General features: G+C 45.9%; 4 protein-coding genes across 5 annotated transcripts; 3 read left to right on the top strand and 1 right to left on the bottom strand.

The window, feature by feature from the left end:
• The first annotated feature begins 6 nt into the window (after positions 1–6).
• Positions 7–6,438, top strand: ehd2b (EH-domain containing 2b). 2 transcript variants are annotated; one of them, XM_037457400.2, is made up of 7 exons: positions 7–361; positions 1,352–1,786; positions 1,915–2,091; positions 3,107–3,222; positions 4,282–4,694; positions 4,790–4,954; positions 5,091–6,438. In XM_037457400.2, exons 2-7 carry the CDS (start codon positions 1,566–1,568, stop codon positions 5,637–5,639), a joined length of 1,641 nt encoding a protein of 546 aa, XP_037313297.1. In that variant the 5' UTR covers positions 7–361; positions 1,352–1,565; the 3' UTR covers positions 5,640–6,438. The 2 variants fall into 2 exon arrangements, with proteins under 2 accessions (XP_037313297.1, XP_037313306.1); XM_037457409.2 differs by having other exon boundaries at positions 8–361; positions 3,107–3,204.
• A 1,656-nt stretch (positions 6,439–8,094) lies between these two features.
• Positions 8,095–10,717, bottom strand: nup88 (nucleoporin 88). Its single transcript, XM_037465597.2, has one exon. It carries the CDS (start codon positions 10,715–10,717, stop codon positions 8,513–8,515), a length of 2,205 nt encoding a protein of 734 aa, XP_037321494.2. The 3' UTR covers positions 8,095–8,512.
• psmd8 (proteasome 26S subunit, non-ATPase 8) lies at positions 10,692–14,428 on the top strand. Its single transcript, XM_037465610.2, has 7 exons — positions 10,692–10,895; positions 11,815–11,887; positions 12,013–12,115; positions 12,231–12,396; positions 12,810–12,910; positions 13,136–13,247; positions 13,583–14,428. The coding sequence occupies exons 1-7, from the start codon at positions 10,692–10,694 to the stop codon at positions 13,718–13,720; spliced, it is 897 nt and encodes a 298-aa protein (XP_037321507.1). The 3' UTR covers positions 13,721–14,428.
• Positions 14,429–18,037: 3,609 nt separating this feature from the next.
• spred3 (sprouty related EVH1 domain containing 3) lies at positions 18,038–22,401 on the top strand. The gene is made up of 6 exons (XM_037464180.2): positions 18,038–18,313; positions 19,973–20,138; positions 20,303–20,471; positions 20,559–20,620; positions 20,740–20,898; positions 21,131–22,401. Exons 1-6 carry the CDS (start codon positions 18,303–18,305, stop codon positions 22,133–22,135), a joined length of 1,572 nt encoding a protein of 523 aa, XP_037320077.2. The 5' UTR covers positions 18,038–18,302; the 3' UTR covers positions 22,136–22,401.
• The last annotated feature ends 1,392 nt before the right edge of the window (positions 22,402–23,793 follow it).

Here is a 23,793-nt window from a genome sequence, read left to right as displayed (position 1 = left end):
GTGCATTCAAACGTTGAGAAGCAAGCAAGGGGAGAGGAAAATCTGCCTGCGTGTGGTTCGCCCTCGTGTCATACTGTTTGCCTTGTGCTCTTTCAGCAAGCCGAGGAGGGAACCTCGCCAGATCTGAAGCTCGTCTGAAATGCATTAAACCTCTGAGAAGAACGATCTTCTGTAATCCAGCTGCGTTGACGCTCCACGCAGGGTTCCTATTCGCTGTCTGAAGAACACCCATAAATGTAGCAGCAGCTCCTCCAAGAGTGTCTCGAGTCCAAATATTTTCCAGAGGGCAAGACTGCAGAGAGAGAGAGAGAGAAAGCATCGAGGCGTTCGGAGCAGTCTGTGAATTCTCCATAATAACCTGGTAAATACTCCTTTTCGTACTTTCAACATGGCTATAGTGATCATGTGTTTTAACTTTTATTCAAGTACAACCAGATTACAAAACACGTTGTGGAAAGTGAGACCCGCTGGTTACAACTAAGAAAATAGTTCAATAAAGACTTCATTAAAGTGCAAACTTTCCAATTTTCCGTAGTGTGCTTGGTTGGCTTCGTACATGGCTTCATTTAGATATCAAAGTGCGACTCCTTATTATACTCGGTTCTCCTGCATGTCACTTCTTGTCTCAAATTTGTGTGCTGTGCAAAACCACACGCTTTTTTCCACTATCCTAACACTTTAGAAACTGATCCCAGAGCCTAAACCAAACCTTTTGACTCTCTCGGAAACCCTGTTAAGAAACTTTTACGGCAGGCTGGCCTAGTACTTTTCCTGTGTAATGCCGGGCAAATCCCATTTAATGTGTCTAATGTAGATTTCCAGGCCTCGCCATTTTAACCAAAAGTCTTTCCACGCTGGTCTGGTGACGTCTTTTTCAAATGAGATTTACAAGAAAGAATCTCTCGATAGAAGAGATAACATCAGCTGACTGTCTCACCTGCTTCTATTAACGACTTGTGCCCTTAATTCCTAATACAGTCTTTTTGTAGATTTATATATATATAATTTTTTATTCAATCGAACAATTAAGTCATTCACGTAGTTCATGTTCCAGCAAGAGGAACTTCCTAAATGGAATGTCTTACTCATTTCACTGAATTAAAAGGAGCTGTGCAAACCCTTACGCAAGGTTGGGTTTGCAAGTTTTCCAGTGTGCACACCAGCTCTTTCCAGTCCTTCACTCCCAATGCTTGGCAGAGTCCTTGGTTTGGCTTGCTCTTACTCCAGAGTCCACATCCCTACTCGAGGTTGTGGTTGTGGCGAGCTTAGATCTCCAAGAACACAAAGACACTTCTCTTCCGTTTCTTTTGGATTGACTTTGCTTGTCTTCTGTTCTGTCTGTATGTTCCAGGGGCTCAAAGGGGGAGAGTCAAGCTTCAAACGAGACATCGGTCCTGTGGTCCCTCTCCGTGTCAGCACAGGAGGTTTCGAGGACGAGTGAGCACGGTCCACATAAATACAGGAAACACCTGAAGGTTTTCCAAGGAAATAAAGCTCCAAACATCAGCCACATTGTGACATTGGTTTTTGTAAGGAGCTCCCTGTCTTCTCGTTAATCAATCAAAATGTCCCGCTGGGGGAGAAAGAATGTGAAAAAGACGCCAGAGGTGATCCGCACTGTAACCGAGGGGCTCAAGTCCTTGTACCGGAAGAAGCTGCTGCCTCTGGAGGAGTATTACGGGTTCCACGACTTCCACTCTCTCAGTCTGGAGGATGCAGACTTTGATAATAAGCCTATGGTGCTGGTGGTGGGACAGTACTCCACCGGAAAGACAACGTTTATCAAGTGAGACTTCACAGCTCTGCATCAAACATTTTTTTCCCTGATCAAAAGGTGGGATCGCTAAAGTTTGTATAGGAACCAATAATGAAATAATCACAAGCCGAATATGTGTGTGTGTGTGTGTGTGACAGGTATCTACTGGAGCAAGATATTCCTGGGAGCAGGGTGGGACCCGAACCCACCACCGACTGCTTCACTGCCATCATGCATGGGGAGGTGGAGGGAGTCATCCCCGGGAACGCCCTCATCGTAGACCCCAACAAGCCTTTCCGCAAACTCAACCCCTTTGGAAACACATTTCTCAACAGGTGAGAGCAGCGTATTATTCAGTGTGTTGTGGAGGGGTTCCTGACTGAGGGAGCCAGACGGTTATCAGCACCAAATGAACAAACTATGTAAGCGAATGTAAGAAGGGGGGGGGGGGGGGGGGGGCAGGGCAGATAACAGAAAGTTGTTTAGCTCTTTGGAATGTCAAGTCCTTGTGCCAAATTTCAAAGCAGGGAGCCACTTGCCTTATTTGTGGAAAAATGGAGAAACGGAGCAATATCGCCAGAGAGAGTGATGAAAGCTGATGTAGGCAGACAGGAACGGCAATGGATCCAAGTTCAAAGACGAGGTCAGAGGGCTCCACGGTGCAAAGACAAATAGATGAAGTCAAAGACTTTGTGAGGCCCAGTAGAACCTGTGAGAGCAAAGCTCAACACTGAAGTCATTTTGTCTTCTTCCGTTTAGTGTCTGGGCTGCCAGATTTGTGTGTGTGTTTTCCCTCTGATGTAAACCAAGAAAGAAGTCACACGGTTCACAGTAAAGTGCCGCTAGCTGTCAGAAGTGTGGACATGGAAGTGAACATACAGGCCTGCTATCCATGGGGCTATCGAGCAAAAACCATACTGCCAGTTTTTCAGAGTCCGTCTCTCCCGCTGCAGTGTGTTTGTGAATGTATTTGCGACCCCCCCCCCCCCATTTGCTTTGACTTCCTGTTCAGGGACCGGTGAGCTCGTTAAACTCATGAGTCGCAGGAAGTGGTGTTGTTGTTCTAAGCCTCACATCGTTAGCGGCCCTTATTGTTTGATTCTGGCACAAGTGGTCATTTTCCTTCAGGAAGCCCGCAGCAATGAGAGGCCTGCTTAAACACAATGGGCCGCTGACGGAGGGCTGGGGGTGGGGGTGCGGGGCAGCTTCCAATCTGCAACTCGGATCACATGGGCCTCTTTGATAAGCGTTAACCATTTGTCGCATGATTGAGATTCTCTCCTGCTCTGATTCCAAACAAAAACTGACCTCTGTGAACTTCACATCGTTTATGTGACTTGAAAATAACAGGTTCCAGTGCGCCCAGATTCCCAACCAGGTCCTGGAGAGCATCAGCATCATCGACACGCCGGGGATCCTGTCCGGTGCAAAGCAGAGAGTGAGCCGAGGTGAGAGAAAGTGCAAAGGTGAGGAGAGGGAACGGGGGGGGGCCTGCAGAGACGAACATCCGTGACCATCGGCTCACAAACTCATGACTTTGGCACGCCTGGCTAACCCATGGGACCAGTTCACTCGGTCGCCATAACACTTGGCAGCGGGGCGGGGACACTCCTCAGCAGGACCCTGAGCAGAAAGAAATCCTAATCAGGAGCAGAGACGGTACAGACAAAGATTCTGTCAACACATCTGGAGGAATGTACCATTTCAAAATAACTATCATCATCATCATCCCACAGTAGTTTATTTATAAACTTTTCATTCACGCTTTAAGTAACCCATTATAACTCAAGTCCCCCTGCATGACCAACTAATTACTTAAAAAGGCTCAGTGTGCATCCAAGTTGTAAAAAACATATTTTTTAAATGATCAATTAGGTTGTTTGTTTTTTTGCCTCCAATGAAAATACAACAGAGATGAATGGAATGTTGTTTGTTGTACTCAAACAACAGCAGTGCAGAAAAATATTTAAAAAATCCTATTTTTTCTGGATTATAATAATGTTTTGATGTTTCAGAGCGAAATGAGAGTCATTCAGAGTAACTGGGACATTGTTTTTGAAAAGATGAAGCTATTCCACAATGTAGAAATACTCTTTTGTTAAAGGTAAAGTCCTGCATTCAAAATGTTACTGAAGTAACATTGTTGAACATGACCATTGTTCATGCAACTTTTTTGTCACTGGTCTGAATCTAATGAAGCAAACGGTACAATATTTCATTCAGAATTGCTGTGTAGAAGTATATTGTAAAATAATATAAGTAAGGTCCAAGCACATAAATTGTACTTTAGCACAGTAGTGAATGGACTTAGTGATGTCCTGTCACTGGACGTGGTCCGTGTTGAATGGCGTACGGCTGGGTTGGACGGCTATTAGAGGCGTGAAGGGTTTGTGTCTGTGTAGACCTTCTCCCCTCTCCTGACCCCCCCCCCCCCCCCCCTCCCCCCCTCTTTTCGCTTTCTGCTACAAGCAGACTGTGTAGCTTTCTGAATATATTGGTCTATCAACCTCCTTCCACCACAACAGGCTACGACTTCCCAGCTGTGCTGCGCTGGTTCGCCGAGCGCGTGGACCGCATCATCCTGCTGTTTGATGCCCATAAACTGGAGATCTCCGACGAGTTCTCCGAGGCCATCGGTGCCCTGAAGGGCAACGAGGACAAGCTGCGCGTGGTGCTCAACAAGGCCGACATGGTGGGCACCCAGCAGCTGATGAGAGTGTACGGCGCACTCATGTGGTCCCTGGGGAAGGTGTTTGGCACCCCGGAGGTGCTGCGGGTCTACATCGGCTCCTTCTGGTCCGAGCCGCTGATGGTTACAGACAACCGGAAGCTGTTTGAGCTGGAGGAGGAGGACCTGTTCGCCGACATCCAAAACCTCCCTCGCAATGCGGCTCTGCGCAAACTCAACGATCTGGTCAAGAGGGCGCGCCTCGTCAGGGTGGGTTGTTGTCGGTGTGAACGTGTGCTCACTAAATGCGTGTTAAAAGTTGTGTTGACTCCTTGGTATGTGTGCTGTGCTTTTCTCGATCCCAGGTCCATGCCCACATCATCAGCTATCTGAAGGCGGAGATGCCTTCTGTCTTCAGAAAGGACAATAAAAAGAAGAATCTGATCTACCAGCTGCCGGTCATTTTCTCTAAGATCCAGCTGCAGCACAACATTTCTGCTGGCGACTTCCCCGATTGTACTAAAATGCAGGTGAGTCTGTTTTTGTTTTTAATCGCTAGCGGCAACATCTGGGAGGCAATCATGCAAAGACTGTTATGTCAGGTCAGTTATGTTTAAATGAAACTTGAAGTGTACCACACACATTTGAATCCTTCCCTTTTTGAAGGAGCAACTGATGGCCCATGATTTCAACAAGTTCAAAACCTTGAAGCCTAACCTGATGACGGCCTTGGATGAGCTGCTGTCGGCGGACATCTCCAAACTGATGCCCCTCCTGCGCCAGGAGGAGCTGGAGGCAGGCGATCAACCAGGTGTGCAGGGCGGAGCCTTCATTGGGACCCGCGCCGGACCATTCGGAGAGGGCGACCCCTTTTTGCAGGAGAACGGAGAGGGATGCGAGGAGGAGGAAGATTGGGTGGTGACCAAAGACAAGCCCAAATACGACGAGATCTTCTACAACCTCGCTCCCAACGAGGGAAAGCTGAGCGGCAACAAGGCTAAGGACTGGATGGAGAGCTCGCGCCTGCCCAACTCGGTGCTGGGCCGCATCTGGAAGCTGTCGGATGTGGACCACGACGGCATGCTGGATGATGAAGAATTTGCTCTGGCCAGCCACCTGATTGAGGTCAAGCTAGAGGGCCATGGTCTGCCTCCTGAGCTTCCCACACGTCTGATCCCGCCCTCCAAACGCAGGCAGAAGGGCTCTGACGCATAGACATGTGACGGAGTCCCTGGAGCTGAGGGAGACTCTTCTCCGTTGGCTGTCCTGCCCCCCTCCCACCCCCCCACCAGGCCAAAGTCAAAATGTTTTTCTGTAACTTCTCCTCTGAGACTGATTTTTTTTTTCTTGCACAATGGAACATACTGTATTAATGCTTCGCCAATCCTTAGAGGCTGACTGCAAAATATTAAGTATTAAGAAGTCACTGGTCTGGTTGCTTCTTCCCTTTGGCTCCTCAAAGTTAGCTTTTTATGATAAGTTTTAAAAAACTTGTGTTTGCCTTGCAGAAGCAATTAATGGCTGTCACCCCCTAAGTGATTAGTATTCAACATATATTTGAAAGTATACAGAGCAAACTACTCTGTATATAAGACTTAAAAAATAAAACATTTCTCTAGTGACTAGATTATTACAGTATTAAAAGTTTAAATCATTTTTTGGTCATAACATTTTGAGGTCTGATCATTCCAGAGACAATGGCCACACCTGAAAATGATTTTTTTTAAATAGTATTTTCAACTCAAACTGGCAGCACAAGTGGAATAACCTGAATGCATTTCACTTTCAAGGCTTTACAGGTCACAATTTTGTGCATAAACTTTTTACATTATTTTTGTAACGGTTGCTGCTTCATATGTGCTGGAGCTAGACATTAGTTGTATAAAAGAACATGACAAAATGAGATTAACTATTGACTGACCTTTGATTGATATATTACTGACTACTGTACTCAGCTCCACCAAATGTTCTTATGTCAACTATTATTGTAACCAAATAAAATTCCATGACTGTGTTTTGTCTCTTTTGTGACCTTTTTTATATGTAAAAACATGGACAAAGCTTGATAAAGTTAGCAAAAATGTATTTCTTAAAATGTCCACAGTAAAGTACGGCACACAAATGGGTTGAGTGCATCGTTTGGCTCTTTTCTTTTACAACATTTGCTGTTCTATCGGGCTCACTGGTCGCTCAGTGACGGATAAACAGTGAGTCACTGTCTCCCCTGCCAAGTCCCCATACCACCATTTTCCGAGGCTCTCTGCCCTCTCATTCCCACCATCTGCAGCCTTTTCTGTGCCTCTCACTCAGTTCAACAGTCCGCTCCCTTTCGACCATGTTTACCTCTACGTTCAGTTCACTAGCACGCCCCGTGTGTGCTTTTGATCTCAACCTGCGTACACTAAAAAAAACGACGGGCCTAGTGTAGAGCTGTGTGTGTTTCGCATGAGGCATTCAAGGATCGTACAAGAAGGGGGTGGCCTCCCTGTTCCACTCCTCCATGGAAAGATACACAAATGAGAAACAGGCAAGGCAGCCCTTTCCTCCCTGCTCGCTGGCTTACAGTGACTCACATGTGAAGAATGTGGTGGGTCGGCCCAAGAGTTATTAATATCTCCTTTCCTAGGGTCCGCTAAGTTTCCTCAGGCTCATACACAGGATCTAGACACTGTACCTTTATGAAAGACTTTAACAACATCCCCCTATTTGGTGAATTCCTGAGTGAGACCTGCAGCACGCCGCACCCTCTCCGTGTATTTGTGTGAGGCAGAAAGAGGGGGTCGATATGTGGAAAAACGTCAAGTGAGGTGACAGAAAAGTGTATTGACTAGAAGAGAAATTATGTTGGGTCCTTATCAGCTTATTGATACAAATGCTGGTATTTAAAATAGATTTAAAAAAACATCCCCAAAGCAGTTTGAACAATCCCTGCCTGCTCCAATCAAGCTACAGCAATAACAGGGGGGGGGCGGACCCCCCTTTTCCCCCACCAGCATCAGACCCGACAGTGAGGGTTACTCAACAAAAGCGGGGTCTCCGTGTACGTCACTCAGTGTTGACATGGGGGAATTCCTTACTCCTCGCAAACCTGCAGTGGAATGAAAAACCGAGGGCAACCAATCTGGACAGGGGGGGACATCTGGTGGATACAGGAGTCATGGCAACCTCACTCCGAAAGTGTACACATGTCGTGTCTGCCTGTCGATGCCAGATTGGAGGCACGCAAATGCATTTTTTTCGAGACAGGATCCAAACTATGTACAGTAGTACTGCAGTAATGGCGGCTATAATTGTCCATCCCGTCAGTACCAGCCCTTTGAAGTGATCCATGAGGTGGGGGGACAAAATACTGTGTTCTTCTTTTGCACATACCGTAACTATATTTAAGTCAGCAGCTCCAGCTCCATATTAGCTGGATTTAAGATGGATTTGGACCACCAATTATTCCTGCAGATGCTTTAGGAAGAGCTTTCTCTATAGTCGGGATGAAGTAGGAGATAATAACACAGTAAATTCCCACTTACATATAAAAATGTGAATATTGCATTTAGATTAACTATAGAAAATGTAAAAAAAGTATCCTTTAACCTCCCCATCTTTGCTTCTGTATATTCTTATTCAGTCAATCGTTTTTGATTCAGGTGTACATCAAGTAATGGTCGATATGGGTCACAAAAGAGTAAACAGTTAGAGAACTTTACATTTTATTACCCAAGTGAGCAGAGCAAACAATGTTGGAAAGCTAAAAAAAAATAAAAAAATAATCTATTTTTTTGTGCCTATTGATGGCATTTTCTGCGCCGACCAAATAGCTGACTCAAACCCTAACGTATAGAAACACATGTGTGAAATATGCTCAATGTTATTGAGGATCCTTATATATCCCTTTCAAGAGACAAACAACAAAGTAAAGTTATACAAGTGTATATAAAATATCTTCCACTCATGGCACATTGAGTCATGACTAAAGCACTCAATGCTTCATTGAATGTCACAAACGGGCAGATTTCAAAACAGTAGTCACACGAACAATTTAATTATTTCCCCCAATTGTTAGCAGTACATTAGTTTACCCCTTTCTGATGCTCTTAGAAACTGAAGTGGCTTTTAATATCTTTGATCTGCTTCATCATGTCACCAATTTGCTGTCCCTGCTCCCGGAGGACATCCTGGACAACCTTCTTCTGTTGGGCATTGAGGGAGACCTTCGTCCTGGCTGCAGGCACATCCTTGTCCACTTGGGTCTTCTGGTAGTCCATCTTCATGTTCACCTGTTTGATGCAGTTGTCAAGGTGCCTCAGTTGATCGCTAATGGTCTGCACCTCCTTCTTCATATCCTTTTCGCTGTTTGACAGTATGGGTAGTCGACTTTGCAGGTTGCCCAGCACTTTTTTAACCTTGCTCATAATGGTTTCCTGGCAATACTTTGCATCTTCGTATTTGTCGGCCAACCTCTCCGCTGCCTCCCTCAGACTCTTCCTCTCCTCCCTGCACAGAGTCAACTCTTCCAGCTGCTTGTTCTTCTGGCTGGTCAGAAGTTTCACCCTTCTCTGCATCTCTTCGCGGGCCATGTCCTGCTTCAGAATGTACTCCTCACGGAAGACCTGTGTGGCTCTGCTGAGGAGCTGCAGACACTCCGGAGGTGGCGGGGACTTGTCCTTGTCCCCGGCCTTGAGTACCAGAGGATTGGTGGAGCTACGCGCCAGGATGTTGCGGATGTGCTGCTCAAAAGAGTCGTCGGCCAGCCCGCGCAGAGGCGAGCTGCCAGAGCCTGGACCCGGGTGCGTGCAGAGCAGGGGAGGGGAAGGGGGCCGAATAGAGCTCAGCAGGGGCAACAGGATGCACTCGTAGGCGCTGGTGATGCAGATCATGGTGGCGCCCAGGGAGAGGTCGGACACAATCACAAAGCCAAGAACCGGAGCCGACTGACTAGACTGAAGGGGTCTGGTGCAAAGAATGTGCTCTACAATACAGCGCTTCTCAGCTGCCAGCTCTTGGAGATTGTCCATGTCCTCCTCACCTGACTGGAGGAACTTCTGCAGCTTGTTGACCCAGATCAGCCCCACACTGTGCACTCCTGCCTCGTGGGTACAGTGATACCTCTGCTGGCAAAGGGGGTCTCGGTGCAGTCGGATGGGACAGGTGAAATCAAAGTCCTGAGGGTCCTCATCCTCCCCTGTGGCTACTTTGAGCGTGAGCTCCAGCTCCACACACTCAAACACGTAGAGAGCCGGCACCGCCTGCGCCCCGCGGATCCACTTTTCCACCGCCCGGGTCTCCTCCTCTTCTTCAGACTCCAGCACCACACAGTGGTACAGCGTGCCCGTCTCCGTGGCGATGACCAAGATGCTGGGCACGCATGGCAGGCAGAGAATGGCACAAGCATCGTAGCCATAGTTGTCCTCGGCAGCGGGATACATTGGGAGCGGTCCCGTGGGTTTAGTTAGACTCACACCCTTCGCCTGGCTCGTGTAGCTCACGTAGGTCTCCCCGTTTTCGTAGAGGATGTAAAGAGGGTAGACCAGCTGGTCTTTGGAGAACTGCGCAGCCAGGTGCCGAGGTGAGGCCGAAATGGACCCGAAGTCAAACGCCACTGCGATCTCGCCCAGAGATGCTGCGTAGGAGCGCACGGGAGGGTGGCCACTGGTGTCATCTTCCGACTGCGACACTGACAGCACTTTGGCCGGCGTCTGGGGCGACTTCAAGCCGTAAAACCTGACGGTGTTGTCGGATGTGAGCAGCACCAGGTGGGGTTCGTCGGTCTCGCCGGGGTACCAAGCCGCCTGCCGCAGAATGACAGACGGCGAGCTGGTGAAGAAGCGCTCCGCCACCGGGATGGTCTTGCAGTTGATCTCGCTCCGTCCGCCCTCAAACTCGGACCTCTTCCCCCACCGCTGCGGGAGCTCCAGCACAGAGACGCCCCGCAGCCCGACCAGCGCGACGTGGTGCTGAGTCGGGCTGAGTAACACCTGGCACAGCTCGAAGCGAGGTGGGTTGATACACAGCAAGGTTTGGTGTTTCCCGCTTACATTGCTGAAACTCTCATCCGCGTTTAGATGTCGCAAGTTGGTCGTGTAAAACACGCGGTCGGAGTCGTCCCAGACGAACAAGTCCCCGCCCAAACAAAAAGTGAGGTTTTTAGCGACCCCTCTTTCGTTGCCCTTGGGTTCACGATCCAAGTTCTCTCGTATTTTTTGGAAAATAGCATGGTTTGGTAGATCATTCAACCACCGTTCACTTCCGAATGCCGCCATCTTGATCCACCGTATGCCTCTGAAGGGAAAACTGTCCATGGCAACGAGAGCACTTTACGACAGTTATTTAACGTATTACGGTGGCCGGTGTCGTATATTTTGCAGAATCACCATGGCGTTGAAAGAGACTGCAGGGCTGTATGAAACACTCAAAGCAGAGTGGAACAAGAAAAATCCGAACCTGAGTAAATGTGGAGAACTTCTAAGCAAACTTAAGGTAGAGTCGCGTATTGCTGCGTCTGTCTTTCTTTTTTTATTACCAGTCGAATCCGGGACACTGCCTATTTAGAAGCCTCAGCGCTGTTAGCATATGTAGCTATGCCTGCTAACTTAGGATAGCAATGCTAACGTTGTGTATAGAATCTCTTAGGTAACGTTACACTATAGACACCTAACTTAGTGCAGTACAATATTCCCTTTGAAACGGTTGAAATTTAATTAAATTAGTTAACTATTTGTCGGTAGTTACGTTAGCGAAGGGGAATATATAACGTTAATCCCACTATGATTTCTCTTATGACAGGACACGGTGATTATTGCTAACGCTAACGCACCGATGACTAATTCAATTAGTTTTAACCTGGAACTGAAAAACAAGATAAACTCATGAACGACAGATGATTCAGACGACGTTAACTTTTAATTCTCCATCATCCGTATACTATTCCTCTGAAACAATGATTATGTTCCCGGCTAAATTGAGTTTTCCCATTAAACCCAGGCCGTCGCAGAAGTAACTGACATTTGATACAGTTGTAAAGGACAGGAGGAACAAATATTCAGATATTAAATATAAGAATAAAACGCTATAATGACGTAAAATTCCCGAATTTGGAATCAGGCCCATTTCAGAATCGCATAGACCATATTAATGGGTTTTACTTGTTATACATTAATGAGTAGCGTTGTATCACTTGCATGTTGCAGCTGGAGTTGGTGGGGCTGACTTTAATATTTTAATTTCAGGTTCAGTTTAATTTATATAATTATAATCCATTACTCAGTTTGTTTGAGTAACCTGTATCTAGTCCAACTAGGAAGAAATGTCTCGGAAACTGTTACAAAATGTAGGGGTGTGTAGGTAGTAACTACCAATAAATAATTTGAAAGAAAATTACATCAAAGTTCTTTTGCAGGTTTCGTTACTGGAGCTGAACTTCCTACCTACCACCGGGTCTGCGCTCACTAAGCAGCAGCTCATTTTAGCCCGTGAGTAAAGGCAGCATGTCAGGCTGAAACCCTTCATATTAATCATGGATTTGCTTTCATTAAACTAGTATTACAACTATCAAGATGATATCCTTAATGAGGGATAATCTCTGTCTGTGTTCCAGGTGATGTCCTTGAGATTGGCGCTTTGTGGAGTATACTAAAGAAGGACATTCCATCTTTTGAGAGATACATGGCCCAGCTAAAATGTTACTACTTTGATTACAAGTAATGTCACTTTTTAAATAAAAAAACAATATATATATGTTTTGTGTGTAGTAGTGCTACATATTACTTGCTGGCTATTCTAACATTATTCTTTCCTTCCCTATTTGTAATTCAGGGAGGAACTTCCTGAAGCTGCCTACATGCATCAGTTACTCGGACTGAACCTGCTCTTCCTGCTCTCACAGAACCGTGTATCTGAGTTTCACACAGAACTCGAGAGACTGAATGCACGAGATATTCAGGCCAATGTGTACATCAGACACCCAGTCTCCTTAGAGCAGGTGCTGCCATTACGCCCTCACAAAGCACTCATTTTATGTTTTAATATTGCCCTTTTGTAAAACATTGATATTTTTGTGTCTACTTAGTAATTTGTACCCAATGGAATATTTTTCCATTGTTTAATTAGCAAGCTACACAATGTGTTCTTTAATTGCTAAATGAATTTCTGCAAATGATCACGTTTATCTTCTTTGCCGTTGTCTCCTCAACACTGTAATTCTTTGTACAGTTTGCTGGAGATTTCGGTCTTTCAATTTCATTTTTAGCTTGCCAGGGTTGACTGCTACTGGCAGACATGCCTCTATAATGCATTTAAAAAAGAATGGTGAAAATACAAATTAATATTATATAAATATTGGGTAAAAACAAGTAAATAACAATGATGTTTTATATCCCCTCTTGGCCGTTTCAGTACTTGATGGAAGGAAGTTACAACAAGGTGTTTCTTGCCAAAGGCAACATCCCTGCTGAAAGCTACACCTTTTTTATAGATATCCTGCTTGACACAATTCGGTAAGAATCAATATGGTAAACTTGTGTGTGTGTGTAAAAACAGCATAGTAAATTGACTGCAAAGGAAATGACTATTTTTAATTATCAGGTTGACCACTGCATTATTTATTTACTTTGTTTCATCTAGGTTGCTATGTAATCAGCTGGTGAAAATGACCAAGTATTAAGATGGTATTGTCTTTTAAAGAAACACTTCACCTAAATCTGCAACCTTTTCAATTGCAGTGATGAGATCGCAGGTTGCATAGAAAAAGCATATGAGCAGATCCAGTTCAGTGAGGCCACCCGTGTGCTTTTCTTCAGTTCACCCAAAAAGATGACAGATTACGCCAAGAAGGTTTGTATATTTGTCCGTGAAACAATTATATTTAATGCCAAATGTCACTAGTATGCAGATATAAAAAAAAAATACTACTTGAAATATTTTTAAGTAGTCTGAATAAAATGGAAGGGAGTTGGTTCTCCATACTTGGTTTGCGTTAGTTTGTTTACAGCAGATATAAAAACATGGGCCTTAGAATGCCCAAATGTTAAAACCCATGTAATTTTAAAAGTATAAACCAGTCCAAACCTAATTCAAAACCACCTCTATAATTTGTTCCAACACTAGATTCTTTAAGATCTATAATTAAATTGCTCAACAGCCAAAGCTTATTGTTTATTTCTTCTCAGAGAGGATGGAGTTTGAGCCCAGACGGCCAATACTCTTTCACCAGTCAGCAGCAGCGGACAGAAGAGGTAACCATCCCATCTACGGAGCTGGCACAACAGGTCATCGAATATGCACGACAGTTGGAAATGATTGTGTAATCCGCCCCCAGGAACACACACAGACACACCGACCGCCAATTCAGTGTATGTCCAGTCAGCTCAAATGCTGTTCCCTTGAGGAATACGACTTAACAGGCTGCAGAGTGGTTGGTTTGTTGCTCATACCTCAAAAGCAATCAACATTTATTTCTCTTATATTCCACTTAATCTGCAGCTCTTTCCGTGGAAGTTTTCTTTCATTTTTTTTAAAAGACGGGGAACAAAACAGCAATTCAGCAAAAGTCAGAAATTTCTGCATATGTACCTTTTTAGTGAAGACATCCAAGGGGTTTCAATGTTGCAGTTTGTTATTTCATCCAAGATAACATCAAAACTGAGCTTTTTATGTGTTATGGCCTAACCAAGTCCCGCTCGCACATTTAAAACCCCTGGGCCTTTGACTTCTACTAGAAAGAACTTTGCAATCACCTCCCTGTTTCGTTGCCTGTCAGTGTCGCACAAAACTATCGGACACAGAATATTTTTCAGCAAAATTCAAGTAAATTCTTTCTATACAAAGTTAATTTAGTCTACAGTAAATCTCGCAGAACTCTATTGACCTTGCCTTGGATCTTATCAAGTAACAGAATTTCCATTGTTTTGTGTGTTTTCTAAGTGGTAATGCCCTTAAACCATAATGATTTGTGATCCAGTTGGTATTTCAATGCAAATATTTGTCTGCAATAAACAATTCAGAAAATAAACTTATTTTAATTGTTTTAATGACTTTTTTCCCTCCCCACAGTTCAGCTCTGTCTTTCCACATAAGCAAGGAACTGAGTAATCTACAGAATGCAAGCCACTTACCGAACATCTTTTGAATGTCTGATATCATTTGAGAATCGTCTCTGGCTCTCATGGTGCTTCCTGAGTTTAAGAATGGTTTAAAAATAATGTTAAAAAGAGAGCCGAGCCGATTTAAATTTAGATGGCTAGAAGTGTAATCTGTAACCCACTGTGATTAGTACATTTGGTAGTGTTATGTCCCAGGACTTTGCTTATACCTGCATAGGCCTCGGGTGGTGTCCTGTTAAGCAGCCGTTTGTGTACATGCGGGACACCTGTTCTGGGCACATGTTTTCAAAAGCCTCTCCACAGTAGCACTTGCTCTCGGCCACTCTTTCTGCCAGCTGCCTCGGCTAGCTTCAGCTTTTAAGTTGGGGTGAGGATTTTCCTGTTCCTTTGTTCCACGACGGCATCAGGGAGTTGTGAGTCTGGAAAATTGTGAACGCCCCACTCCTAAATCCTAGAAACCTCCAAAGCCTAGCAGTATTGTGGGAATCGCTGAACTCCATGACAAATTAGCTATGAACAAAGGCCAAATCTTACTTGTAATTGATGAAAAAACGTAGATTAAATCATAACCACCCAAAAAACGATAGCGTGATCTAAAAGTGCTTGTACTTACCATGGCGGGCCCATGGCATTTGAGAACAGAACCCACACCTCCGTATGGAAATAGTCAAATCAAACCAACAAGAACATCATGGACAAGCCCCTAATTCCTTTTGTGAATAAGAATAAGATGAGATATTTCAAAGACCACAGAAGGCAATGGGCAGCGACTCCATGGCGTGCTCTAAAAATGCAGAGTCAGAGCGCATGCACCTGTGGTGGTCAGAATTTTCCAATCTCAAGGACACAGATGCAATGTTGCAGGCTGGAAAGGTTAGCATCTAAAACTGGAAAATGACATGTGTGCCCTTCAGTTGATGGTTCTTGTACTTGTAATACTGGCCAAGTTGACACTTATCATAAACCCCAATGTCATTAAACATCTCCATTGTGCCATGAGAGGCAAACGACTCTTTTGAAGGAAGCTGACCGTGGACATGTTGGAAGAGGTTTCTGGGGCTCCACTGAATTCCCGACACAATAAAGGTTGATCTAAAGAAGTCTGCTTCTCCTGCAGTGGGTTTGACTGGAGAAGCAAAGCTGTCCATCTTTGCAATCGTATCCATCTTAAGCACGAGAGGCCCTTCCGTCTCCCCTGCACCCACGGTTGTTTTTCAAAGAGATGAAGAAGAAGGATTCTTTTATGGTTAATGCCTTTTAAGGTCCATGGATCTGACCCTGGCTTCTGTAATGTCCCCCTTCAGTAAAGGTTCACTGCGTGCACAGCCTCTGTTGGTTTCTATATACAACATATTGCCACAGGGCCTCTATGGCTAATGACATCTACGTTGTCACAATGACTCCACCAGTCTTCTACTACCTTGATGACCACCCTATTTTTGTGCCATACGATGAGCTAACTACTTATAGCAAACCCTCCGGAGAATGACATCATATAGGTGGATAGATATACTCCCTGTCATCGGAATCTGAGCCCAGTGCTTGGCACGTTCAAGTACTACCACCCTTCTGTGATGATCACTATACAGTACAAGCTGACATCTAAGCCCTAGTCCAGCCCCCCAAGTGGCAAAAGCTTTCTCCTTCTGACTGGACTACAGAATGACAAGAAGCTTTCCACTCCGAACCGGGCTGTCTTGGACACTGTAGAATTGGTTCGCTCAGATTTCAACAAGCTCCTCATTCCACCCGTGGTCTGAGCGCATGTTGTGTGAGCAGAAAGCAAGACCTCCATATCTTTCCAGAAAGTTCCTGATCCATCCACCGGTCCAGATATCCCGCACACCTCTTTTGAGTTTCCGGCTTGGAGGTGGGATGTCTGCCACAAGCTGAGTAATGGTTGAGCGACATGTATCCCTTCAAACAATAAGTTGTGTGATGTAGGTGCTGTTACATCTGGTTCTTGTATGCAAGTGATTCCATTGGTGTCATTGTTGGTTTTAGGAATTTAATAATGTCATTGTGTTTCTTGATTGTGTTTTCCTCCATGGAAGTGCAACATGCTGCTGTGAACTCTTGCATAGTGATGGCAGTTTCTTCAGCTGTTTGCTGGGAGCTCTCAACATCATCATCAGGATAGTTTCCACCGTATAGTCTCATTTTGGTAACGTCACCCCAGCTGTTTGATTAGTGCATATATTATTGTGCACAAGAATAAAAGGTGACAAATGTTGTGACATATTTGATACATTATCAGTAGTTTTTTACATACATGATAATTGTGTTATGCTTTTATAATCTATGATACATATGAAGAAGTCAACTCACCTACACCTGTTTCATCCCTGGGACTTCATGCAAATGTGAATGAATAATTCGTATGGTGCAGTGGTACCTACTGTCCGTAATGGCCCCTGTGTGGTTTCCTTTGCTGTAGGCCTCTTCTTTCATGATGAAAAAGATGTGTTTACACGCAACTACAACACCCACGTAACTTTATTGTGCTGTTTGTGTTGAAGTCAAATTGGTTACTATACATTTGGTTAAACATTTGACTTTCAAAAACTCACTTAAGTCATTTTCACCATCATTATAGACATTGATGAAACACGTGGGGTCAAAGTAAGCTAAGTTATTGCTTAAGTTATCACTTTTATTTGTCATTTAGTAAATGGACTTGTTAACATTTTTTGGGCCTTTCTAGACTAACTAAAATGTGTACAACATTCACAAACTGCTACAGGAGCGACTTTGGGTTAAATGTCTTCCCCCGGGACCCATCGACATGGGCCGGGGGAACCTGGGCTCGCCAGTCCTCTGATTGAAGCACACGTTGCTCTACCACTGAGCCACCGTCACCTAACCAACTCACTGTTGCAGTTGATATCCTGTTGCTTTAACATGATCATTTCCCAATGTGGGATTAATAGAGTACATCTATGCGTCTGCCTGTCCGTCTGTGCATGTGTAATCGTGTTATTAAGGCTGCACTCGTTGCTGAAATACGTGGATGTTGAAGAATGGAAAGAGTTGTATTAGGACTGTACAGGTTTATTTAAATAGGTAAATAGGCAATAATTTGGCAAGCCCAAACAAGCCCCAAGCCAATCTTCGAAGATGTCGCCTCTTCAGAATAGGTATCGCTGTCCATGGTGCTGAACCACTCACTGCTGCCAGCTCCTCCAACGCTAGGATCCTATGGTGCACTTGTTTGTCATTTTTCCGCTTTGGGCTTGGGTTAACAAAATAGAGGATTAAATAAACCACATTCATAACTTTCGTGATTAGGAAACACAAGTGCGGGAAAAGTGCAAATAAGGGCAACTTACATTTTAATTCACCTATATTTTATGTTGCCCTATGGATATTTTTTGCTCCGTTACTCTTTTTCATTTTCAATTATGGCATGGATAAACCCTAAAGCCTATCGTGGTTAGTCCGGATGTGTTGGCAAAGGGCAGGGAGAGAGAAAGCACGAGAGAGAGAGAGATAGAGAGGAGAGAGACAGAGAGAGAGGAGGGAGGGAGGGAGGGAGGGAGAGGGAGGATGCTGCCAGCGGAAAATGGCTGCTGCAACCTCAAGCCTATCCTGATACACCGAAACGACATCAAGGTGGCGAGAGAGGGCGAGAGGAAGAGAGAGAGAAAGAGAGAGAAAGATTAGGAAAATGAGAGCAGATAGAGAGAGAATGTGAGTGAGCCTGTGAGTGTTTCCTGAAAGGAGGATAAAGAGAGAGAGAGAGGAGACCCTGGGGTGGGCTGCTGCAAGCGGCGGGCAACACCGAGCCATGGAGGGCGAGTAAGTCCTTACATTTTCATTTTCAACATTGCACATATATATTCAGCAATCCGCCAAAACGGATAGAAAGAACGCCACCGCCATCAGTGTTACACCAATCCAGCATCATGCAACGTTATCAAAATCGTTGCTCTTCTTTAGCAGGCTGCCGAGAATAAAAACACCATTACGTAGTCTTGAATCAACAGCATACACCCATTTCCGACATATCCATGACAATATGTGATAAATGTTTGCCCACCTACGTGTGGACCTGTGGTTTTAAACGACTGGCACACATTCTAAACGCTATTTCTTTTTACCATCAAAACATATTAGGAACAAAAAAAAGAAGCTATGCAACAATTCAGAACTAAATGCGTGGTCAGCGATTGGTTAAAACAGTCACAAAATAAGTCAATGTGTAAAATATATGGGGGGGAAAGCGAAATATGGCGAGTTTGGAGCCAGGATCTCGTCATTCAAGAAATGGCTACAGTACAACGGGGGAGGGATGGAGGCGTTGTGATTTTTATCAACGTGTCTCGGGGTTTCATTATGATTTTTTAAAGCCAAACTTTATGAATGAAATGTGATTTTTTTTTCTCGCTCGCTCGCTTGCTCTCCCTCATCCTCACCCCTCCTCTCCTCCTTCCCTTTTCTAATCGGCCCCCTCCCCCCATCTCCCGTTTCCATCCTCTCACCCACTCGTTCCCTTTTTCTTCCCCCTTTCACACGCGATTGCATTGTATTTAGGCCTTATACATATTCCAGTGAAACAACTAACGCGCAGCGCGATGTCTCGCGCTACACCATTCACAAAAAACTATAACAAAAAATGATCGGCGTGTGTTAATGATTTCGTGCAGCAGGGGCGGGAATGAAGAAAAAGAGCGTCTGGGAAAAACAATTGCAACCCTTAAAAATTCAGTGTGATTTTCAATGAACAAAAAGACGCGTCGGTGAATGCATTACATGCACCTCAGCAGCCGGTCGGTGAAGGCAGAGCTTCCTTTTGCAAGAATGCCGGGGCCTCTGATGGCGAATGGGTGCGTTCATTGATACATCTATCTGGGAAACACTCATTCTTCCTCCCTCCTCCCATTTGGACATCTCTCTGCACTTCAATGCTGGCTGGATGAATTTGCTCAGTATGGGCCTACTTTTTTATTCTCAGTGTATGCAGCCATAGTCAGTCCTAAAATGAAATAGTCAGAATTACACTGCTTAACTTCAGACGTGCATAAATCATGCCAAATAACCGTAAACAAATATTTCTTGATTTCTTTTACCCTCACCGCATGCTAATTCAAATATATATTATATATTTCCCTTAGTCACCTGATAGTAGACCAGTAAATACTGCCCTGGATGTAAGGCTACTGTACGATAGGCCTTAGAGCTGTTACATGTTAGAACACCAATATTCAGACCAAACTGTCAATCCTCTCTTTTATTAGCGAATTTCATCTTTCAGCCTTGAATTAACAGAGCTAACACTGTTACTACTCACAAACTAGTACTGCATTTTTGTGTATACTTCATCAGTGAATGAATGAATGAATGTGCGTATCAGTGCATGTCTGCGTGTATTTGGGTGTGTTTGTGTGTACAGTATAGCCTATGTTGCATTGTTTAATCAGCCTGGGCCTCTCCTCACTCTCTTGGCTTCCCTGGCAGTGTGCGTGTTCGTGCAGTGGTGATGACACGTGATGACTCCAGTGGCGGTTGGGTGCCCCTTGGAGGTGGCGGCCTCAGTCATGTGGTGATATGTAAAGGGCGGAGTCATGAAGGCAGGGGGCGGAGAGAATACATCATACGTGGAGAACGGCTGCGAGATCGAGCAGTGAGTGTGTGCGTGTGTTATGGCTGTCTTTGGTGCCGCGTTGCTCCTCAATGCCACCTGAAGACCGAAGATTCTGTAATGTGTGGCCATCAATTGAGGAAAGGATACAACTTGGTTGGTGAACTAACTTCTTATGCTGCTGCGATTGTCATTTGTGTCTCTAGCCGGTGTTGGAGTGTGCGGTGCAAAGGGGGCTAGTGTACAATAAGGTGAACCCCATCTTCCATCACTGGCGAGTAGAAGATCGAAAGTTTGGCCTTACGTTCCAGAGCCCTGCCGATGCCATCTCTTTTGAGAAAGGGCTGAAACTTGTCTTAGACAAGCTCGACAGAGGTAGAGATACATGAGTGACATATGAGAACTTTCACAAGTTGAGTTCCAAATGGAAAAGCCTAAATCCTCTCTAATGTTGTTATCAAGGCTCTGAATCCCCCTCGTCCTCCACACCAGAAGAAGCCGACACTGAGGATGATGGACAAGCTGTGAGTATCCGAGCAGTTTGTCGGTTGAGCATTTCTTGTCTAGAAGTGGCTTGTTTACTTGGGGCCTATGCAGTTCTTGGTGCTTCTTGACTTGTGGGATGACATGTAGCCTCTGCCAGTCTCATACAGGAAGTGAGTCGTCATCCAACAGCAGAAAGGAGATGCTTCCCAAACCCGTCACCATAGTGACCAGCGAGTCGTCGTCTACATGCTTCGTACGGTCAGAAGAATTTAGCTTTGGATCCAGCCGTGCTGTGACAACTCAGACGCCTGCTCAGGTACACACCTGCCGCTCCGAGTCCACCATTGGTGCTTTGTTGTGATGATAAGATGATCAAAGGAACAGACACGTGTTACATTTCTCAGTTAATGTTCCATTTAGACACTTATATCTATCACGCTATCATTTCCAATTCTATTCAACACATGCTAGAGATGAAACCCCCTGTAACTGCTTCCACAGAGCACACTGTTCCTGACTAACTCTGTAATTCTATACCCTCTCCACAGATCCACACCAGGCCAGGACAGCACCAGCTCTCGCAAATGACGGCTGTGTTGAATCCGCCGGCGCCCCCGCCCCCACCTCCTGCTCCACCCAGTCCTCCTGTGGGTCAACGAGCCTCATCTCCTCTTTCCCCCCTCTCCCCTACCATTTCCCTGCTGGAGGAAGGGGACCTACGCAGTGTGGATCCTTGCAAAGACCTGTGGGGCTCTCGAGGTTATGAGGACTATCGACGGGCGGGGGCTACCCGGACTATGGTTGGCGGGTTGACCGGGGGTGTAGTCGTCAGCGGTGGAGGGAGTCTGCAGGACAAGTCAGAGCTGTGCGTGGTTCGCTTTGAGAAGGACCTGGCGGGAGTGGGGACGGCAGGCTGCGACGTGACTGTGAGCCTGGACAGTAAAGCTTCCCGGAGACTGTCCTTGTCCTCGCCCACATGTGTGTCCATGCCCAACGCGGTTTCCTGCTCGTCCTCGGCTGCCGGCTCTCCCCCAGAGACGTGCAAAGGATCCCCCTCTCCCTGCTGCATCCACACCTCACTGGCCACTCCCCGGTCGCGGACTCGTAAGAGAGGAGGAGGGGCCGGCGGCGGGGGAGACGCGGGGGTGGTCTCCCCCGACGACGACAGTCCATGTCCTCAGGCTTCATCGTCATGCTCATCACGCTGCGTGTACTGCCGCTCTGTTTTCAGTGCTTCAGAGAACGGGCGGGGTCGCTGCAGAGACGCCCCAGACCCGGCCCTGCACTGTCTGCGCCAGTGGACCTGTGTGTGGTGTGCAGAGAGTCTGCTCTACCACTGCATGTCGGACTCTGAGGGAGAGTTCTGGGAGCCCTGCTCGTGCGATGACTCGTTGGGGGGCCACCCGCACCCCCTTTGCTGTGCCCGCTGGTTGGCCCTCCTGGCCCTTTCGCTCTTTGTGCCCTGCATGTGCTGCTACCTGCCTTTGCACGCCTGCCTGCGGTGTGGGGAGAGGTGTGGCTGCTGTGGGGGCAAGCACAAGGCGGTCCGATGAGGCCGGGGCGAGGGGATGCGAGTGGTTCCCTGAACCAGCGAGGGCTAGGTGTTGAGAGGGGAAAGCACCTGTAGGCTCTCAGTAGACCCAGAACTCCCGACGTGGCCCTCCAAAGCCCCAAGGCCTTCCACTCATTTGTTCTCTTTTCAACCTGGGGCCTTTCTCACTGGCCCTTGCCTGCTGTTGGTGCACTACAATCAGACCAGGCTCTATGGGATTCAACTGAAGCCTTCACAGTGGATTCGAGGGTTGGCTGATCGAGAATCAGAGGTAACGTGTGTACACGGTTTTAAGAAAACAAGCTAAAGGTGTTTACATAGACAACTGTTATAATTTGAAATGGTACAATTTATTTAAATGTAAAACATATAAACATATTGACAGAATCCCCCTACGGCACACTATCACCTAATACCAGAGGTGGGATCAAGTCACTGTTAGGCAAGTCACAAGCTAGTCTCAAGTCATTGCCCTCGAGTCCTGAGTCAAGTCGAGTCAAAGACGAAGCAAGTCCCAAGTCGAGTCACAAGTCAAAGCCAACAAGTCTCAAGTCACAGCCAACAAGTCTCAAGTCGAGTCACAAGTCGCACCATTTTAGTTTCGAGTCCTTTTATTATAGTGGGGACGGGGAACCCTGGGTGATGGTGCGCTGCCTCACAGACCTAGACTACGAAGGGAAGGGTAACGGTGGATGGACTGTGACTGTGTTATAGTACTGTAACGCTCACCCCAATGCTGCAGCGTAAATAAGGAGGCGATGACTGGCTTGCAACTCCGCTGCATTTATTTATATAAAACAACTCAACTTCGGTCACTGTTGGCCGTCACCACGCCGAACGAACACTTCCGCATACACGCCCCCCAAAACTCGGGTTGTCTCGCGTAACTACAGCTGGTAACGGAGCATAACGTGAACACATGCAACATCTGCATAACTGATTAACTAATAACTTTAACTCAGCTCATTACACTACTTTAAAACGGACGTTGACATAATGTTGGCGAGGATTTCCATCGGAGTCTGAATCCGGGTTCAAAAATCCCGATTTTTGTAACCATGAACGAGCTGTCTCGTTGATACGGTCAAATGGACTGCAGTGATTGGATGTTGTTCAGGCAGCGCGCGCTCTCTGCATACAGGTGGCGCACATTTCTTTGACAGATGCAGATAAACAGAGCGGCGCGGTGGTGTGAAAATGTTTTCCCCCAGTTTTCATGGGAAGTAGCAAGTCTTCTCGAGTCAAAAGGCCCGAGTCCAAGTCAAGTCACGAGTCATCGGTGTTCAAGTCCAAGTCGAGTTGCAAGTCTTTGTACGTTTTGTCGAGTCGAGTCTCAAGTCATCAAATTCATGACTCGAGTCTGACTCGAGTCCAAGTCACATGACTCGAGTCCACACCCCTGCCTAATACCAATAAGAAATCTTGGGGAAGTTATTTGCTTCATGTTGGCCTGTTTATCAGTCAGATGACCAGATGTCACCCTTTACCTCTAATTTTACCTGGGATGTTACTCGACCCCGGTTAAGAAATGAAAAGGAGGAAGGAGAGAGAGTTTTGGAACGAGGAAGCACCAATGAGTGCAGTCTTCAAGACACCACGAGAATCTGAGACTATTATGGTTGTTATTTCGGTTGAAGTAGTAGACAACAGTTGAAGGAC

Source organism: Pungitius pungitius, chromosome 3, assembly GCF_949316345.1.
Source record: "Pungitius pungitius chromosome 3, fPunPun2.1, whole genome shotgun sequence".
Taxonomy (NCBI): Eukaryota; Metazoa; Chordata; class Actinopteri; order Perciformes; family Gasterosteidae; genus Pungitius; species Pungitius pungitius.
The sequence above is the reverse complement of the archived record's forward strand: the minus strand, read 5'-3'. Positions and strand labels throughout refer to the sequence as shown.

Excerpts from the sequence above, each read along its gene's own strand:
- ehd2b (XM_037457400.2), top strand. The coding sequence starts at position 1,566 with ATGTCCCGCTGGGGGAGAAAGAATGTGAAAAAGACGCCAGAGGTGATC. Across the intron at positions 1,787-1,914 it reads GGAAAGACAACGTTTATCAA|GTATCTACTGGAGCAAGATA; the intron begins GTGAGACTTCAC and ends TGTGTGTGACAG. Across the intron at positions 2,092-3,106 it reads GGAAACACATTTCTCAACAG|GTTCCAGTGCGCCCAGATTC; the intron begins GTGAGAGCAGCG and ends TGAAAATAACAG.
- psmd8 (XM_037465610.2), top strand. The coding sequence starts at position 10,692 with ATGCCTCTGAAGGGAAAACTGTCCATGGCAACGAGAGCACTTTACGAC. Across the intron at positions 12,911-13,135 it reads ATCCTGCTTGACACAATTCG|TGATGAGATCGCAGGTTGCA; the intron begins GTAAGAATCAAT and ends TTTCAATTGCAG. Across the intron at positions 13,248-13,582 it reads TGACAGATTACGCCAAGAAG|AGAGGATGGAGTTTGAGCCC; the intron begins GTTTGTATATTT and ends ATTTCTTCTCAG.
- nup88 (XM_037465597.2), bottom strand. The coding sequence starts at position 10,717 with ATGGACAGTTTTCCCTTCAGAGGCATACGGTGGATCAAGATGGCGGCA.
- spred3 (XM_037464180.2), top strand. Across the intron at positions 20,472-20,558 it reads CTTAGACAAGCTCGACAGAG|GCTCTGAATCCCCCTCGTCC; the intron begins GTAGAGATACAT and ends GTTGTTATCAAG. Across the intron at positions 20,621-20,739 it reads CTGAGGATGATGGACAAGCT|TCTCATACAGGAAGTGAGTC; the intron begins GTGAGTATCCGA and ends AGCCTCTGCCAG.